Source organism: Sturnira hondurensis, unplaced genomic scaffold (genome assembly GCF_014824575.4).
Source record: "Sturnira hondurensis isolate 20B ecotype Veracruz unplaced genomic scaffold, ASM1482457v3 Scaffold0007401, whole genome shotgun sequence".
Taxonomy (NCBI): domain Eukaryota; kingdom Metazoa; phylum Chordata; class Mammalia; order Chiroptera; family Phyllostomidae; genus Sturnira; species Sturnira hondurensis.
The window spans coordinates 4912310-4928236 of NW_028080032.1; the positions used below are offsets into that span (position 1 = coordinate 4912310).

The following is a 15927-nucleotide window of genomic DNA, read 5'->3' on the forward strand; positions in this document are numbered from 1 at the left end:
TTATTCTTACTGCAAAGCTGTGCTCCTTGGGCTTTATAACATATCGGGGTGGGCCAGGATGGGGGCAGCTGTGGCATCTAACACTCAGTGAATCAATATCTTAATATTAATATGGCTATGGAATACAAACATGCTATTTCTAAAAGTGCTTTGAATGCACAAATGATTTTTCCACGCCCAACGAAAAACTGAGAGAAACATATGGAACTCTTAAATTATCTGGTGATTGTGTAGCTCTCTACAGAGATCAGATTTGCAGATCATCTCTCTACTCTTGGCCTCTTGAGATACCCGAGAAGTAGAAACTGGAGTAGAAGTTATGAAAAGATGCAAGCACAAATAAATGTGTAAACCATTCATCCTCCCCCTCCCCAATTTTGAAGTCAAGAAACAAAAAGAGCCTTCTGGACCCACCATACAAGTTAAAACCACGCAAGGGAGCCCCGTGATGCAGCCCCAACCAGCACAGAAACAAGTGACACAATTTAGCTTTGAAAGCAAGTCCCCAGCTCAGGAGCCACTACACTTTGTAAAACACCAACTCTAAAAGGACTCACAGCTTCCTACAGAATAGTGACTGAGGATTCAGGAGATTCAGTGTCCTGACATTGTTGAGGTTAGTTGTGACATTTTTTTCTCAGAATGAAGAACGTAGAATGTAGGAATATTCTTTCTCAAATGAGCTGCCAAGAGGGCCAGTCTTTAAGTATTACAAAATTCCTGAAACTAAGCTGAAAATGCCATCATCTATACATATGTAATATATATTACATAATTCTGCATATGTATATATATGCATATTGCATACTGTATGTGTATATATATTTGCACATATATGTAGCACATATATATAAAGCATATATATAAAAAACATGCAAGAAAACACACTTGAGTTGATACCAATGTAAACGATTTTAACCAAGAAAATCAGAACCAATGAAACAGAAATCAAGGGTAAGTACATCTGCCAAACGGATGAAAATTCTCGTGCTATCCTCTCCCTCTCTAGAGTATTTGGAGAAAACATGGGCTATTTTTTAAGCTGTTAAGACTGTGCTGTCTGCCCCTCATTTCCAAGGCAGGAGAAGGTGCAGAGTGGCTGGAGGACAGAGCCTGTCCTGCCCTGTGAACTTGGATCTGACCCCATGACCCTCATCTACAGACGAGCAAGAGGGACATGGAGAAAAAGAAAGTAAAAGATTGTTCAGAGTAGAAGGAATACAAGACAACTTGTTATTAAGTTAAAAATATAACCTACATAATCTCAAGGCGAGGATTAAACCTATCACACCCCAAAGGTCACTATATTCATGGTCAACGCAAGTTTATTCCCAGGAAGAATTTGACTTTAACAGTCTGTTTCATCACAAACACACTATTTTTTCGGCCAATGCCAAGGCAGGGCTAGGGAAGAATATTTGAACTAGGCCTCAAGCATTCATAGTAGGATCAGAAATGACACAAAGTCCTCAGAACGGACCTAAAATACTTCCAGTAAAATAGTGGGGAGTTCTGCGTCCCCTAGCTGTACCAACGTGGCCACCCACCAGACCCTTCCCGGCGTCTCATCTCAGCCCAGAGCACAGCAGCCCTGCCACTGTAAGTGTTCACTCTGAGCAGCCTAATTTGACTTCATTCTGCTCGGGCTTCAGTCCAATTGGCAGATGTCCTTGTAGAAGCTGATCTCAGACACTTTCCCTTTCTAATTTTTTGGCACCGTTGCCTCTGTTGCATGGGATATTATCTCTGAAACTTTATCTTGGATTCCCCAGGTTTTGCCTGTTTTGTAGCTTGGGTTTTCTCTTAAATCTTTCTGCCCCAAAGAGGTTCATGTGAAATCCTAAGTCACTGGTAACTCCTTTGGTGCAAACAGGAATTATCAAATGACTTGCTTGCAAATTTCCAACTGTTGCTTGCCTTTCCCCCCCCTCCCACCAAAAGGAGTAACTTCAGAAGCAAACAATGGAAACCCAAGGAAATTGCTGTGAACACTGTACAAACACATCATTTTCTCTTCTTGCAGGTTGGACGTTATAAATTGAAATGCCAGAGCCTTGAAATTTATTATCTGAAATAGGTTTAACATTTGGAGAAATGTGTTCAAACACATGACCTTGGAAAGAAAAGCAAGCTGACGGAACAGAGAGCAGGGGGTGGACAGAAAGCAAGATGAGCGTGACTTTGCTGTGTCTTAGGCAATTAGAAAAGTGGGTCCCTCCTGAGCACAAAGAGCTCCCAGCTGAGGTCAAAGTTAACTGAAAATCAATTTCCAAGGCTTCGTGAGGGCCACTAGATATGAATTTTAATTATACATGACCACAATATCAATAATGAAGAAATCTTATGTTTTATTTAATACTTTGGCCAGACCAGCCCCTTTGAAGGAACCACTAGTTTAGGAAAGAACAACAACAAACCTTCATTCACTTTCCTGTAGGTTCATCATTTTCCTAATTGTTTCTATTGGTCCTGCTTTATAGACTCTTCCTGCAAATCAAGGGGTGGGGGAGGGTTTCTGTATTGGATCAGCATTGTCTGGTTCTTATCCAAATATTCCACCTAATAAGGACGTAAGTTCTCATGGACTGGACAACTACTCTGCAACATTCCTGAGAATTGAATAATATAATAATCTTGAAAGTCAGCAGAGTAGATTATCCACTTTTTTTTTCTGGACTTGAACTTGTGACCTTAACAGTAGCACTGCAAAAAAGCAAATGTGCTAAGCACTTTGCCAGAGTAACCTTCCATGTAGACTTTTCATCTTAAATACACACAACTGAAAACAACTACAATTTTTGGAAAATTATGTACAAACCCAATACTTCTTTTGATTACATATAAATACAAATTAGCTATTTTTCCTAAAAAGTGGTTATAATAGTAAATAAATACAAAATAAATCTGACCATTATACTTCATGTGCTGGGGTTGAACCCATATAAAATGTACAACTAAATACATTTTTAAATCTTTAAGGAATAATTCTCTGATTAAAATATTTGTTTTCCCAACTTGTTTTTGTAGATATAAATATATTTTCAAAATAGTTGTGTTTTTTTTCTCCATTTCATTCTATAAATAAAGTCTTCATTGGGAAATATTAAAGTGTCAACTTGGGTTTTTTTTCTAAAATATATAATATATATATATTTTTATTTTATTTTGCTGTGCTAACGACACCCGCAACCCTCCACAACCATGTCCTGGTAGTTCTTTAATACAACCTTTTCATTTTCATCAAGGTACAACATGGAGATAGCACTCAGTTCCGTCGGGACACAGCACGCCTTAGGAATCTTAGAGTTAACTGAGTTGACCAACGTCTGAACAATGGCGTGATTAGTGGAGTTCAGGTGATCTGCCAGGGGGAAGGGGCACTCCCCGTGGCAGTAAAAGGCATGATACCCTGGGGGGGCTACAATCCAGTCATTCCACCCCACATCACTAAAGTCCACGTACAAAGGGTGTCTCTTACAGCTGGACTTAAGGCGTTTGCGCTGTTTGTGTTTTGCTTGACGCTTTTCTCTTCTGTGAAGAGGATGTCCTTTCCCATCATGGCCAAAAGTTACTAGCAACGGTCTTATCTGTGACCAGCTGTGCTCATCTTGGTGCAAAGACCTGCTAATCCTGACGTGCCTCTTGGAGACACCCTGGTTCTCTAAGTGGGCCACTTCCACCACAAATCCGTGGTTGGCGAGTCCCTGTGCAGTCCACCTCATCACAGCAGGGGTGACGTCAAAACTCTCCCATCTGCTTGCATTTTGATTCACCAACCTGGTGTCCAAAAGCCTGGTCACAGGGAACTTCGATTTGCTTGCTGCAGGTTTTATAATTTCATAAATATTAATTCGGTGATGGAAACTGCTATTGTTTTCCAAAGTGTCCTGCATCTGTTCCCGAAAAACCTGAAGTTCAGCTGAGGTGATAAACTCCTCGGTGGGAATGGAAGTTAAATTAAAGAAGAATCGCCGGGTTGTTTTTCCGCTCATTTCTGGCAGTTCTTCCAAAGATTCTAATTTGATGTAAAGAGGTGGGAATAAAAGAAGAAAAATACTTGGTAAGGTAAATAATGACAATCTGATTATATGTAAGAATTTGTAAATCGCACTCCAGAGTTTGATGGAACCCATTTAAAAGTCTGCAACCAGAAAATAAAAATTCCCCCGTCAGGTAAAAATAGTCTCCCTTTCTCCCTTTTCTATACATTTATGTCAATATGCATACCATGAAACACAATTTCATCATTCATTGTTAGGTTTTTTAATCCAATACATGAATACTGCTTCCAGGTGGCTATAATAACGGGGGAAATGGTGAAGCATTTCTTTGGAATTCACAGACTTTAGGGCAAAAAAAAGTCAGCACTATAGTTAGTAGAGGTCTAATGAGTGAGGATTTGAGGAAATTATTGCATTTCGTAAAAAGAAAGAGGCTTTAATGTCAATCCCTTAAGCAGTGTTCTCAAACATCGCTCTGCAATTTAGATGATTTACAAATCTCGATATACAGATCTCCGTTTCCTAATTAAAGACTCTGAAACTCAGCATCAACGATGACATTTTGCAAAGCACACCCTACTATTTTAACTCAAAAATCTAGAGACAAAGGCATACACAGGAATCTACTTCTTTGAAACGTAAGGGTGGTACTGGGCCACTGTAGTAATTAAGGCCAATTTCATAAGAAATAACTTCCCACGTGTTGTCTGCCCTCTCACCTCCTTACGACCTCTCAAATGAAATCTCACTTAGATGCTTTCAGAAGAAAAAAGGTAACAACTCTCCTGTTTGTAATTCCTTTATCTTTTCAAAAAATAACTCATGTTAACAAGAAATACCTACCCAAGAATAGACACAAAACGAAAAAAACTGATAATAATCTATAAAAATGCCATGATGGTTGTAACTTACAAGAGATCTCATCCTATTACAGAACACTCATTCTCTACCTATCATTATTTCAAAAACAGTCATACAAGTGGACTATGCATAAAAGCTTTTTCTAAGATTCCTGAATTTCAATATTGAATACTATTTGCCAAGCAAATAAAAAATAGCATAGCACCTTGAATGCTGTAGTCTGCAAGTCATCAAAGGTACACAGTGTTATTAAATTGATGGTACACAACACTGGAATTTGAGATATTTAGGTTTACTTTCTTCTAGCTTTACTGCATCTTGTCATTTGATTGACAAAAAAAACAATGTATCCTCTCCATTCAGGATCCAATATAAATGCTGACAAAATCTATTTGGCCATAGTTCTAAGTCATCACCAAAAGGGAATACCATATTCTCATTAATTTTGTTGTATTTTTTCCAAATCAAACAGCTGTAAGTTGTTCACAGAATCTACATGTCATAGCAAAGGAGAACCACTTCAGATCACTCCCTCAAAGGTCCTCCCTGTGAGAACCTTCATCATCAAAGCCACAGTCATCATTGCAAGCTAAGTGGAAGCACCAAGTTCAACACAGGTAGTTTCTACCAAATCATGGAGTAATGTTTTCATGTGAAGCTTCTCAAACTCTACCTTCACACAAAACACCTAGGACACCTTAAATCTTCAACCGCAGGCTCTGATTCAGTGTGTCAGGGGCGGGACCTGCGACTGACTGCGCATTTCCAACAAGCTCCCAGGTGAAGTGATGCTACCTCAGGTTTTAAGGGATGCATTTCGCATTTAAGAACAAACTGCTGGGGGGTAATTATTAAGTGCGATTATGTTGAGTAAGATAAAAATGAGTATCACCCTTAGTGTGGGCCAAGGAATGACTTAAGGCCCATGAAGTAGGGAGATCTAAAACTCATCTCCTTGGACATGGAGACTATCAGGTCAAGAAGTGAGCCCTCTATGGTACCCTTGTGCCTCCTAGGCCATACCTGCTGGGGATACTTTGTGAGAGCCATCTACATTCTAGACCCCATTGTAAACAAGTAATACTTCAGACCAGGCACTATTTTAAAATAACACCCCCACAAGTGGAACCAGGGCTCTCCTCAGTGGTTCTCAACAAGCATCGAGGCCTATATTTACCTCCTTTCCTTTCCTCCTTGCAATTCAGGAGCCCTCTGATGTTTTCCCTAAAGGCATTCTTCAAACAGAGAAGCCAAGGGCTACCAGGGGAAACAGGATATCCCAGAAAACAGGAGTGAAGTTGAAATCAGCCATGTTGCCCACATGCAGGGACCCAAAGCCAGGCCTGCGCCTGATTTCCCAGAATGCCAGCCCACCTAAGAACACCTTCTTTCCTTTTAAAAAGGGGGAAGGAAAGGCAAATTACCCAAGGCACTGGCTGACCCGCTGTGTTCATGAAGGTGCCCAGAGAAATCACGATGGCAACAGAATCCCTGAATCTAAATTCTTAAGCTGAAAAAATTATAAACACACAGACACATGGATACACACACAGCCAAAGAATATCAAGGAAGGGACAATCTCCAAGGCAAGCACGAGAGACAGGTGATTGAAATAAAGAACATGGGTATGAAGCAGGCAGAAAATAAAATACTAACCCTCCAAAGATAAATATAAAATTCGACCAGATAAAATTGCCACCATTTGACCAGATTCGACCTATAAAAACATCAGTCAATTTCAGGGGCTTCAAAATCTCACTGGGGATAAGTGGAAAAAAGGATTAACCACTTAGTTACCTGAACAAAGGGGACATTTTTTCCCTGGTAAATAATATCAAGTGCTTCGAAGAACTTTCTCTGACTTTCCAGCTTCATCTCAGCCAACCTGTTCCTTGAAGGAACCCTCCTCCTCCTCCTCCTCAATACAATAGCCTCCTGGACCACTCCCCTGACTGCAGACTCAGGTCAGGCCCAGGAGAAGTTCTCAGAAACCCCCAAAGTCAGGAGAATAAATGCTCCAGGTTAGGGTATCTGACACCTCTCCTTTAATCTGCAAGGGAAGAACGTAAATGTTTTCTTTGGGTTGAAAAATGAAAACTTGTGTGAAATAAACTAAAGAAAAAAAAGACTTCTGCAAATTAACACAGGAAGCTCCAGGAATCTGAAAATATAGACCATTTTCCTAAGGAGGTAAAAGTATGCTTTTTTGGAAGGTTCTAGAGTTGTGAATTCTCTGGAAATAACCCTTGTGGAATAATCTGAACTTGACATGGGATTCGAGGGTTCCAGGCTATCTCGGACCTGGGTTCCTGAACCTGGTTCTTAATCACATACATGTTCTTGTTCTTCACATGTATTTAAAGGTTCTTCACCAAATAAATGGAGCTATGATGATAAACCTGTGGGGGAGTAAAGAAAATTAGGCAATGGCATTCAGCCTCTCCTCCAAGAGTGAAGAACCAGCTACGCTCTGTCAATTATTCATCTGCATCAAAATAATCCAAAAGGTAAGGCTGAATTCCCTCAATCAGCCCAGGTCTACTCTGGCCTCCTCTTCCCCAGATAAGGGGAGAATTAGACACAGAAGAAAGAAGTCATAATAATAATGGTAAGCTAGTGTGCTGAAGGCTTCTTGGTGCCAAGTCTGGGACTGAGAGCTTTAAATGAATTATCTCACAACAAATTGATTACAGAGAAACTTATTACCTCTACTTGTGAATGAAATAGTGGGAGCTTGGAAAGGTTGTGTTATTCTCCTAAGGTCACAGAGCTAGGAAAGGAAGAGCAGAGCTATGAACTTCGGTCTACCGCAGTTTCCAAGATTCTGGCCACTAGACGGCACTACCTAACACAGGGATGAATCAAAAACTCAAGCAAAAGTCAGAACCATTGATAGTAAACTAATAATACAATGACAACCACAGGGTGACTTCTTCCCCAACTGAAGGGGTAGGGACAACTAACTACCTGAGTACGGCAGGGAGAGCACACAGAACTCGGCAAGCCGAAGAGTAACGCGGCAGAGCCCTTTGGGACACACAGATCTTGTTTGGAACACTGATGTCTCGTGGCTGCCTTTTTGTCCTATTGCACAGCGAGTTTCAGCAAAAAAAAAGTGAGTTATCACTATGTTTTGAGAATTTGCAACCCTATCCGGACAAAAAAAAAATTCCGTTAAGATACCAACAACAAAAACCTGGGGATGTTCTAACAAATCAGTAAGGTCGGAAATTACTGTCCGGAAATAAAGTGGGAGTGGCTGAAAATAATAAACAGTAACTTTCTAGAATATAAAGTAATGGTTATAGAACTGAAATATCAATGAGAAAAAGATAAAACACAAAAGGTTAAAATGAGCCAGTTAAACAAAAGATGATAGAGGAGATGGTAATGACCAACCCTGATTTCGCCTCCGCCCACCCTTGGGTCCAGCACCTCTAATATAATTGAGTGACCTCTCATTGTCCTCTTACTATTTAATGACCCACACAGAGGGCAAGTTGATATGGAAAAATAAAGACAAAATAGCTTAATGAGAAGAGAGCAAGAGAGATTATAGAGGAACCGCACGCGCGCACACACACACACACATACACAATAAGTAGAACAGAAAACATTAGTGCACTCCCAAAGAGCTACCACTGAGCACCAATCTCTTCAAGCGCTCCCAAAGAGAATGTCTGTCCTATTTAATGGGGTCTTTCATAACCACAATGTAAACCTGGGGACACGAGGGAAGCACCACGAAAGTATTGCCTTTGCGGGTATCTAGTGTTTAAATCCTTTTGTTGCACTGAGAATGTGATACAAATTCTCCTTCAAAGGGCAATGCTTGCTTCTTGAATGTTCCTGTTGTATGGATATTTTCACAATAATTATACTTGTAGGAAGAGTAAAAACTTTTGCCATAGAGACAAATAATTCCGTTATTTCATGCAAAAAGACGACTGCCTTTCCAAGTCTGGAGAGCAATCTGTGGTCCAGTCTAACAGAAAAGAGTAAAGACTTTTTGCTCAGCCAATGAATCAACCCATTTCAGTATGTTTCTCACTACAGCAAAGCATAAAACACTCCAGTTAGAGGGTGATTATTCCGTCCTTGGTGGTAGTTTGAAAGCTATGTGGCCGAAGCGCTTTTTAATGACTTTGAAAAAAGGAAATTTTTCAGCACTTGGGCTGTCCTGAATAAAAGCCATTGCACACAGGACAAGACCAAGTTTAAGAGGAGAAACCACAACTGATGATTTTGTCTCTGGATCCCCTTCCATGTGGTCCCATTACCTTCACACCTTGGCTGAAAGAATTCCATCACATCTCTTGTCTCCTAATTTCACCAAATCATCCAGACCCCACCCACAAATAAAACCAACAAGTAATTCTCATAATCAGGTCCATTTGTCCTTTACCAGGTAGGTGCCCATTAACAATACATGAACCAAATTCTTCTCTTAAGCTAGCAGCCTTTATCACATGCTTTATTAAAAGATTCGTATCGCCATGCATGCCACAAAGATGTTTATAAAAACAAAGTCCTGGGTTCCACAAAAATGAAATGGTTTTCAAATAGTGCAATATGTGGCCTAAGGCTGATACACTAGTTGTAACAAGAGAAAAAATGGATTTGTTGAAATTTGGGGCAAAAATTACAAAGCATTTCTCTATCCTATAATTGCAGTAACATCTGAGGTTACTGAAAGTTGATTTTAAGCAAGTTGGTAACTTCTGTACTATTTCACACTTCACAGTTCCACCTTTAAAGATACAGTTTCTGGCATAGAAACTAAGCATGCTATTTAAGTTGAAATTACACTCTCAAATGATTTGCAGCTTATTCAGTTCTGATCAAGCCACTTCCAGAGGAAGAAATATGCAGACTTCATATTTCCGATGGAATCCTCATGCAACTGAGTATTTCAGGCGTCAAATGATTTAAGCGATCTTCCTTTTTTGCGACCGGAGACACATAGTGCCTTCTTGGCCTTACCAGTAAAGAATGGTTTCCATGCTACATTTCCAGGAGAGGTGGCTAGAGCAGCCCTTTTTACTTTTGTACTCGGAAAAACCGTTCTAACCAGCCCTGGCTGAAAAGGATGAGTGGGCTCTCTAACCATCCCAAGGTTATGATGAAGCATTTCTACATCTGAGTGTGTAGATCCCACTCGAAACTTACCACCTCAGCAGGGCAAGGCAGGAAAAAGGGAACTTCACTCCCAGCTCCCCAGTATCCCACAAGGGGTTTGCCCTGTGACTTGCAACTTTGGACCCTTCGCTTGGAACTCGAAGGAACCGGTGCCTTACATATCCAGCCAAAGGGGCATTTAAAAGTGTAGAAAAGGGATTGAAGTGGAGTGTACTTTTGACTAATTGCTTTAAGAACCTACGTACAACAGATTTCAAGAGCTGCTTTAAGACATTTCATACCCACTAAATGCCTTTCTGATGAAACAAGCAAAATATCCTACCTTAGAAAAACCACATCCAGTATCATAAAAGAAAAAAAAACCCACATTGCAATGCACATGAAGGAAAACGGGCAGCTGCTGCAAAAGATTTTATCTGAGGCTTCCCTCATCTCCGCTAGGAGTTCACCTCAGATTTAAGCACAAGACAAGAAAGTCATTGTGGAAACAATAAGATTGATTGTGGAACTGATCTCCCACGGGGATTAGATAGGGATTCGAAATTTTCCAAACCCGGCCCAGATCAACTGTAAATTAGAAAGACTTCGGCCCTGGACTTTGATTTTTCAATACAATCTCTGAAAATTCTACCCTTGGCTCTGTCTAGCCTGAAGCCCCGGCTTAAGCAGGAGAGGCAGATTTATAGAGTGAGGGCTTCCAAACAGAGGGAAGGAGATCCCAATCCGCCCCCCTCCCTCTCTTCTTCCCCTCTGGAATTCTTGCACGTTTAGCTGACGAGGGGCATGCCGCTGGCCTCATCTTTCCCATCACTTGATTTCTCTCCAGTTCCTGGAGGAGGAGTCGCTCTTCTGGCTGCAAGCCAGGAAAAGGGTGCGGATTTACCAGTGGGGAATCCCTGGCTCCCCCACTACACAAGGCAGTGCGTTACAGCCAGGTCGGGAAAGGTTCTTACAAGAGACAAGCCTGGAAACCGCTTCCATGCCCAGGCCAAGTTGCCCTTCTAGGGATGCCTGCAGTTGCCTGCAGTTTGCCCACAGTGGGGCGCTTGGCCGATGGCTCCGCGCCCCCGCCCCTATTCCCCTGCTCCGTGCCTCACCTTCGTGGTGGAAGCTGCGCACAGTGTTGGCGAGGCTGGCTGCCCTCTCCAACCGGTGGTCCGGGGCGGGCGCGCCAGGCTGGCCCGAGTGACGGCGGTACAGTTCTAGCATGTAGGGGGGCACCACTGCGTCCCTGCTGGGGGTGGGTCTCTGCTTCAGGCCAAACATGCTGAGCAGCCGCAACTCGAACTCGCTCAGGACGTCTTCTGAGGGCTGGGATGAGGAGCGGCCAGTTGACGCAGAGAACTTCCTCCGGCCCAGCTCGGGAATGAGGCCGGCCGCGCCGCCCAGGAGGACCTGGTGAAGCAGCAACGCAAGAAGACAGCGGGTCCCGGCCACCATGGTCGACCTGCAGACGGGGCCAATGTGAGTCACCGAGGTCCCCGCCCAACCCTCCCCCCTTCCGCCCCCGCGCCCGGCTCCCGCTTCATCTGCCTCCTCCCGCCTGCCTCCTCCTCCAGGGTGCCCGCCTGGCTTGCAACACTCGCGGGGAATACTTAAAAGTGGCTGAAGCTAGAACATCTGGAAGAGTGGAAGTGCCCTAGTTTCTGGGCCATAAGGCTTCCCCCCCTCATCCCACCCTTAATTCGGGGGACGTGATTTGCAACCCCCACCTCCTCCCACCCACGGCTTCAGTGACTGTCACCTTTTTTTTTTCTGTGACACTCGCGCTGACAGCCAGTGCGGGGAACCCAGGGAAACCATTACTGGGTCTGACACCCGTTGTCTGTCCCCTAAACAAACCCAAACTGCTAGCGCTCAACACTGGCTTGCATATAAACACGCACGAATGGTGCATGTGACTTCCTTAGAGGCACCATATAGAACTTCCTGATACACACACATAGGCTATAACTTCCAGGCCCAGTTAACTAAAGGCCACAACTTCCCAAGGCACTTGCAACTTATGGCCCACGCCTTTAGCCTCAGCGATGTGGGGGCAGGACATTCCAACTCAGACCCCACCTCCCTCCCCCACGCAGTCAAGATACACAGGTATCTTCCTGGGATTACGTAAATAGCTATATCTACTAATTCACGTAGATATAGCTATTGAGCACTTTAGTACTGCCCTTCGAATTCCTGGAAGCAAACAGGGAGAACCCCAACTTTTAGCAATGTCCCAAATGGGACATGGCTCTGAATAGAGACAGCAAGTCTCCTGGAGAAACTTGAAGGAGGGAGGAGGGATGGCCATGGCAGGGAGTACAGGTTGGCAGCTAACAGGGGAAATTCACCCTCTCGAGGGGATCTCTTTGACTTTTTAAAAATCATCTAAGTGTTAACAGTCCTAATAAAATACCGTAGAGAGGGGAAGAAGGAGGGGCGGAAGAGATCGAGCCAGGAGGGCGAGGCTGACGGTCGCCGGGGGCGGTAGGATGGGGGCATCCCAGCGGGGATTCGGCTGCACGTGGACTTGGAGGGGGGTCTGTTTACATCCGGCCAAGCCCGACCTAGAGGGGCTCAGCCGCAGCGACCATCAGTGTGCCACTCCCCACCCCACCCCTAGTCCCAGCCTCGGGCCCACGTCCTCTACCTTTAGGAGACCGCAGACCGTCTAAGAAGCACTCGGGGACACGTCCATTGAAAGAGCCTCCACATGGAAAAAGCTCTGGCCGGAGGACCTGGCGCAGGGAGCGAGTTCCCTTCCTTTGCCTCCTCCCTCTCTCCTCGGTTGCCGGCTGGTCAGTCGCTGGCCTCACGCAGCGAACGGCGGCTCCGGGTAGGACCCAGCGACGGAGCGGAGGACCGGCGGGATTCGGCGGCGGTGCGGCTGGGTCCACTGGGCAAAGGCACCGGCACGAAGTGGGGAGCACAAGTTATTCTCCCTGCAAGTTCAAGAAGTCTCCAGCCAAGTGCTGACACACAACAACTGCGAGCAGGGGGAGGAGTGCGGGGCAGGGAAGGGAAGGGAGAAAGGAAAAGCTGGTGCTGTCGCTGTCCTTAGGAACCAGCGCCCGAGGGACGCGTGGCCCCGCGCGGGACCGGCTCCGGGACTCGGGAGGCGAGAGCTGGGCGCTCCGCGCTAGCTCCGCTGCGGCCCATGGTTCGGGGCAGCCATCCTGGGCAACGCCGGGTCCGGGGAAGGGCGCAGCGGCGATCTCGGTGCCAGGCGAGTTGCCCCCCCGCATCACTCTGCCTTACTCCAGCGCACCCCCATTAGCGCTTGCCAGTAGCAACCACCGCGGCTGAGACGCTCCGTCGTCTTCGGGCGCATTCTCCGGCGAGTCGAGCCGAGTCCCGGGCCGCCGAGGCGGGTGGCCGCGCTCTCCTCTCGCTCTCCTAGCCACGGGTCCAAGCAGCCGTACCCTTTGTGGCCAGCCTGGGGTCCGATCACACTTCAGCCGGCGCGTCCCTGGCCCCCGAGCTCCGGCAAGAGTTGATCGCCATCCCGGTACTCAGCCTTGGCTCCTCAGCGCTCTGCGCGCGGGTCCTGAGCTCTGGCGCGGCCCGGGCAGCCGAGGCCAAGGCGCAGTGGAGCGCACGGCCGGGCGCTCCAGCCCGAGCGGGGTGTGCGGGGCGCCGGTTCCTCGGAGACCCCAATAATCCGGGAGGCACTCGCCCGAGGTCGTCCGGGTCGGCGGCAGAGCCTGTGGCGGCTGGCGGCTGCTGACAGTCCCCGGTAGGGTGTGGGAAGCGGGGCGGCGGGCGCAGCGCGAGCCGGGCGCAGCGCGGCGCGGCACAGCGAGGACTCCGGCGGCGGCGGCGGCGGCGGCGGCGCCGTGGCGCGGCGCTCGCGGCTTTTAAAGGGGACGCCGCCTGCCGTCTCCCTCCCGGCCGAGGCCGAACACCTCCCCCTCGGCGGCGCGGCTCGCCGGGGATCCCCGAGCGGGCGGGAGCTGCGCGCAGGGGTGTGGACCGCGCGCCGGGGCAGCCGCGGCGGGGTGGGGCGGAGGGCGGGGACCCAGGGCGGCCGACGGGGGCGCTCGCGCCTCGAGCCCCTGTTCTCAGAGGGGAGATCTACTCAGGCGCCGGAACCTCGGTAGCTCTGCGGGGAGGCAGTCCCGGCAGAATACGGGTATAAGACTTTATTTCCTTACGCGGCCCGTTATTCAACTTTCAGTTTGAAGTTTTTCGGTAGCTCACTATTAAAAAAAAAGAACAAAATAAAACAGCCAAGTTAGAGGAAGGAGACTTCAAAGAAAACTAGAGTTTGAAAACTGGGTGGTATTTAAACATTAATACATAGATATTTACATATGTAAATATATGCGCTTACATTTATTTAAGTGCATGTATACATTTACATTCATATAAATATGCACAGTTTATTCAAATAAATATATGTAGTACACAAATATGCGTGTGTATGTCTATATAACTACATCTATACATGTAAATATATGCTAATGAAACATTTCTGTAAATATGTCTGTGTATATGAAAGAGATGTCATCCTGCTAGACAGACACGTGCAACTTGGACTCTGTGCCTGTGGCAGTGAGAAGAGAGGATGAGAGGGATTTTATTTCTTTTTATGGTAGCAATCACTTCATGCCTTGTGATATTTATCTCTCCCTGCTCAGAGGCAGGCGATTAGCAGATCAGGGGAAGGTAAAATAATGCACAGTGTGATCCAAGCCTACCAGACAATTATGTATTGAGACCTCGGAACCTTCTTTTTGTCCCAACCCCTTCCACGGGGCCCAGTAGCAGGTCTATGGCACGTGGTTTGTCTTCCTGTGCTGAAATATTTCCCAAATCTGCTGCACCATGAGTTGCGAGGCTTTCTGTCCCTCCCAAGATTCCAGGATCCTCCATGCAAAGCACAAACAAGTTGCCCAAATGATCCCAGATGTCAAAGGCAGAAAGCTTTCTTAGATAAGGTCAGATGGCAAAAATCAAGTGTGTACAGAACCTTCAAGTCTGCAAAGCAGAAAGGCAGAAGTCTGAAGTGGGAGCTCATAACAATCTATTACCCATGTTACTATTTTTTCAGTTTGAGAGCTAAAATAATTTGAGATTCTGCTCTTAATCGGATTAGCAGCTCACGGAGGGGAATTAGGCACTTGCTGTTTCTGAAAGCATAAAGGTCAAATAAGGTATTTCAGAGGAAACCTACCTACTAGGAAAATAAAGAGGGGGGGTTGCTGTGGTCGAGCAAAATATTCAGGAACATGCTACGTTTTTTTTTTAGCCTGAAAATAAAGTGCTGTAACAGTTGACTGTCACTCTGAATCACTGAACACAAGTAGAGAATAAAACATATTCTACTCATAGACTCAAGTCAAAAAGTGTTTATTGTGCTACTGAAACTACTTCCTTCCCTATCAAGTTTAATTGAGAAGGTAACAACTGTTTCTGTCATCAATGAGATTTAAAAAGCAAAACAAAACTTCTGAGACCTAAATGAGTATGTAGCTTTGAAAGAGGAGGAGAAAGTTGATAGCTATTGGATGCTCTTTAAGTAAAGATGGGGGGGAAAAAAGCTCTGGTGATGACATCAAGTATGTCTGGCAGCTTCAGGCCTTGGTAACTTGTGAAAGGGGAACCTCGTCAGTTTATGAAACTGGCATTTCTGGACTTCCTATTCTATTTCAGTCTTGCCCATCCCAGGATCTCTTCTGTGTGTGATTATGTGATTTCTGAGGGACTGCCCAGTGAATGCCTTTCCTAAGCACAACTTCCTAAATTTTGGCTCTATCTCTTAAGGTCCAGGCTCTCTGGTCGTTTTTTAGAGATGGCTGCCCTCTTGTGGTGGAAATGAGTTCAAACGTTTGGGAAAAAGAATTCAGTGAAATGTGTAAATCTCCAAAGACTGATTTGGTAACACAAAGTACAGGATGACCGGGCCTATCCAATCTCTAGTCAATAAATAGTTAAAAAT

The 15927-nt window shown here is 45.3% G+C and overlaps 1 protein-coding gene across 1 annotated transcript; it reads right to left on the bottom strand.

The window, feature by feature from the left end:
• Positions 1–2331: 2331 nt before the first annotated feature.
• Positions 2332–13743, bottom strand: BMP2 (bone morphogenetic protein 2). The gene is made up of 3 exons (XM_037051669.1): positions 12637–13743; positions 11099–11448; positions 2332–4015 (listed from the first exon to the last, which is right to left on the bottom strand). The coding sequence occupies exons 2-3, from the start codon at positions 11439–11441 to the stop codon at positions 3174–3176; spliced, it is 1185 nt and encodes a 394-aa protein (XP_036907564.1). The 5' UTR covers positions 11442–11448; positions 12637–13743; the 3' UTR covers positions 2332–3173.
• Between the last annotated feature and the right edge of the window lie 2184 nt (positions 13744–15927).

Bases quoted from the DNA above. Each gene is read 5' to 3' on its own strand.
- BMP2 (XM_037051669.1), bottom strand. From the start codon at position 11,441: ATGGTGGCCGGGACCCGCTGTCTTCTTGCGTTGCTGCTTCACCAGGTC. The intron at 4,016-11,098 runs GTGAGGCACGGA...ACATCAAATTAG, and splicing joins GCGCAGCTTCCACCACGAAG to AATCTTTGGAAGAACTGCCA.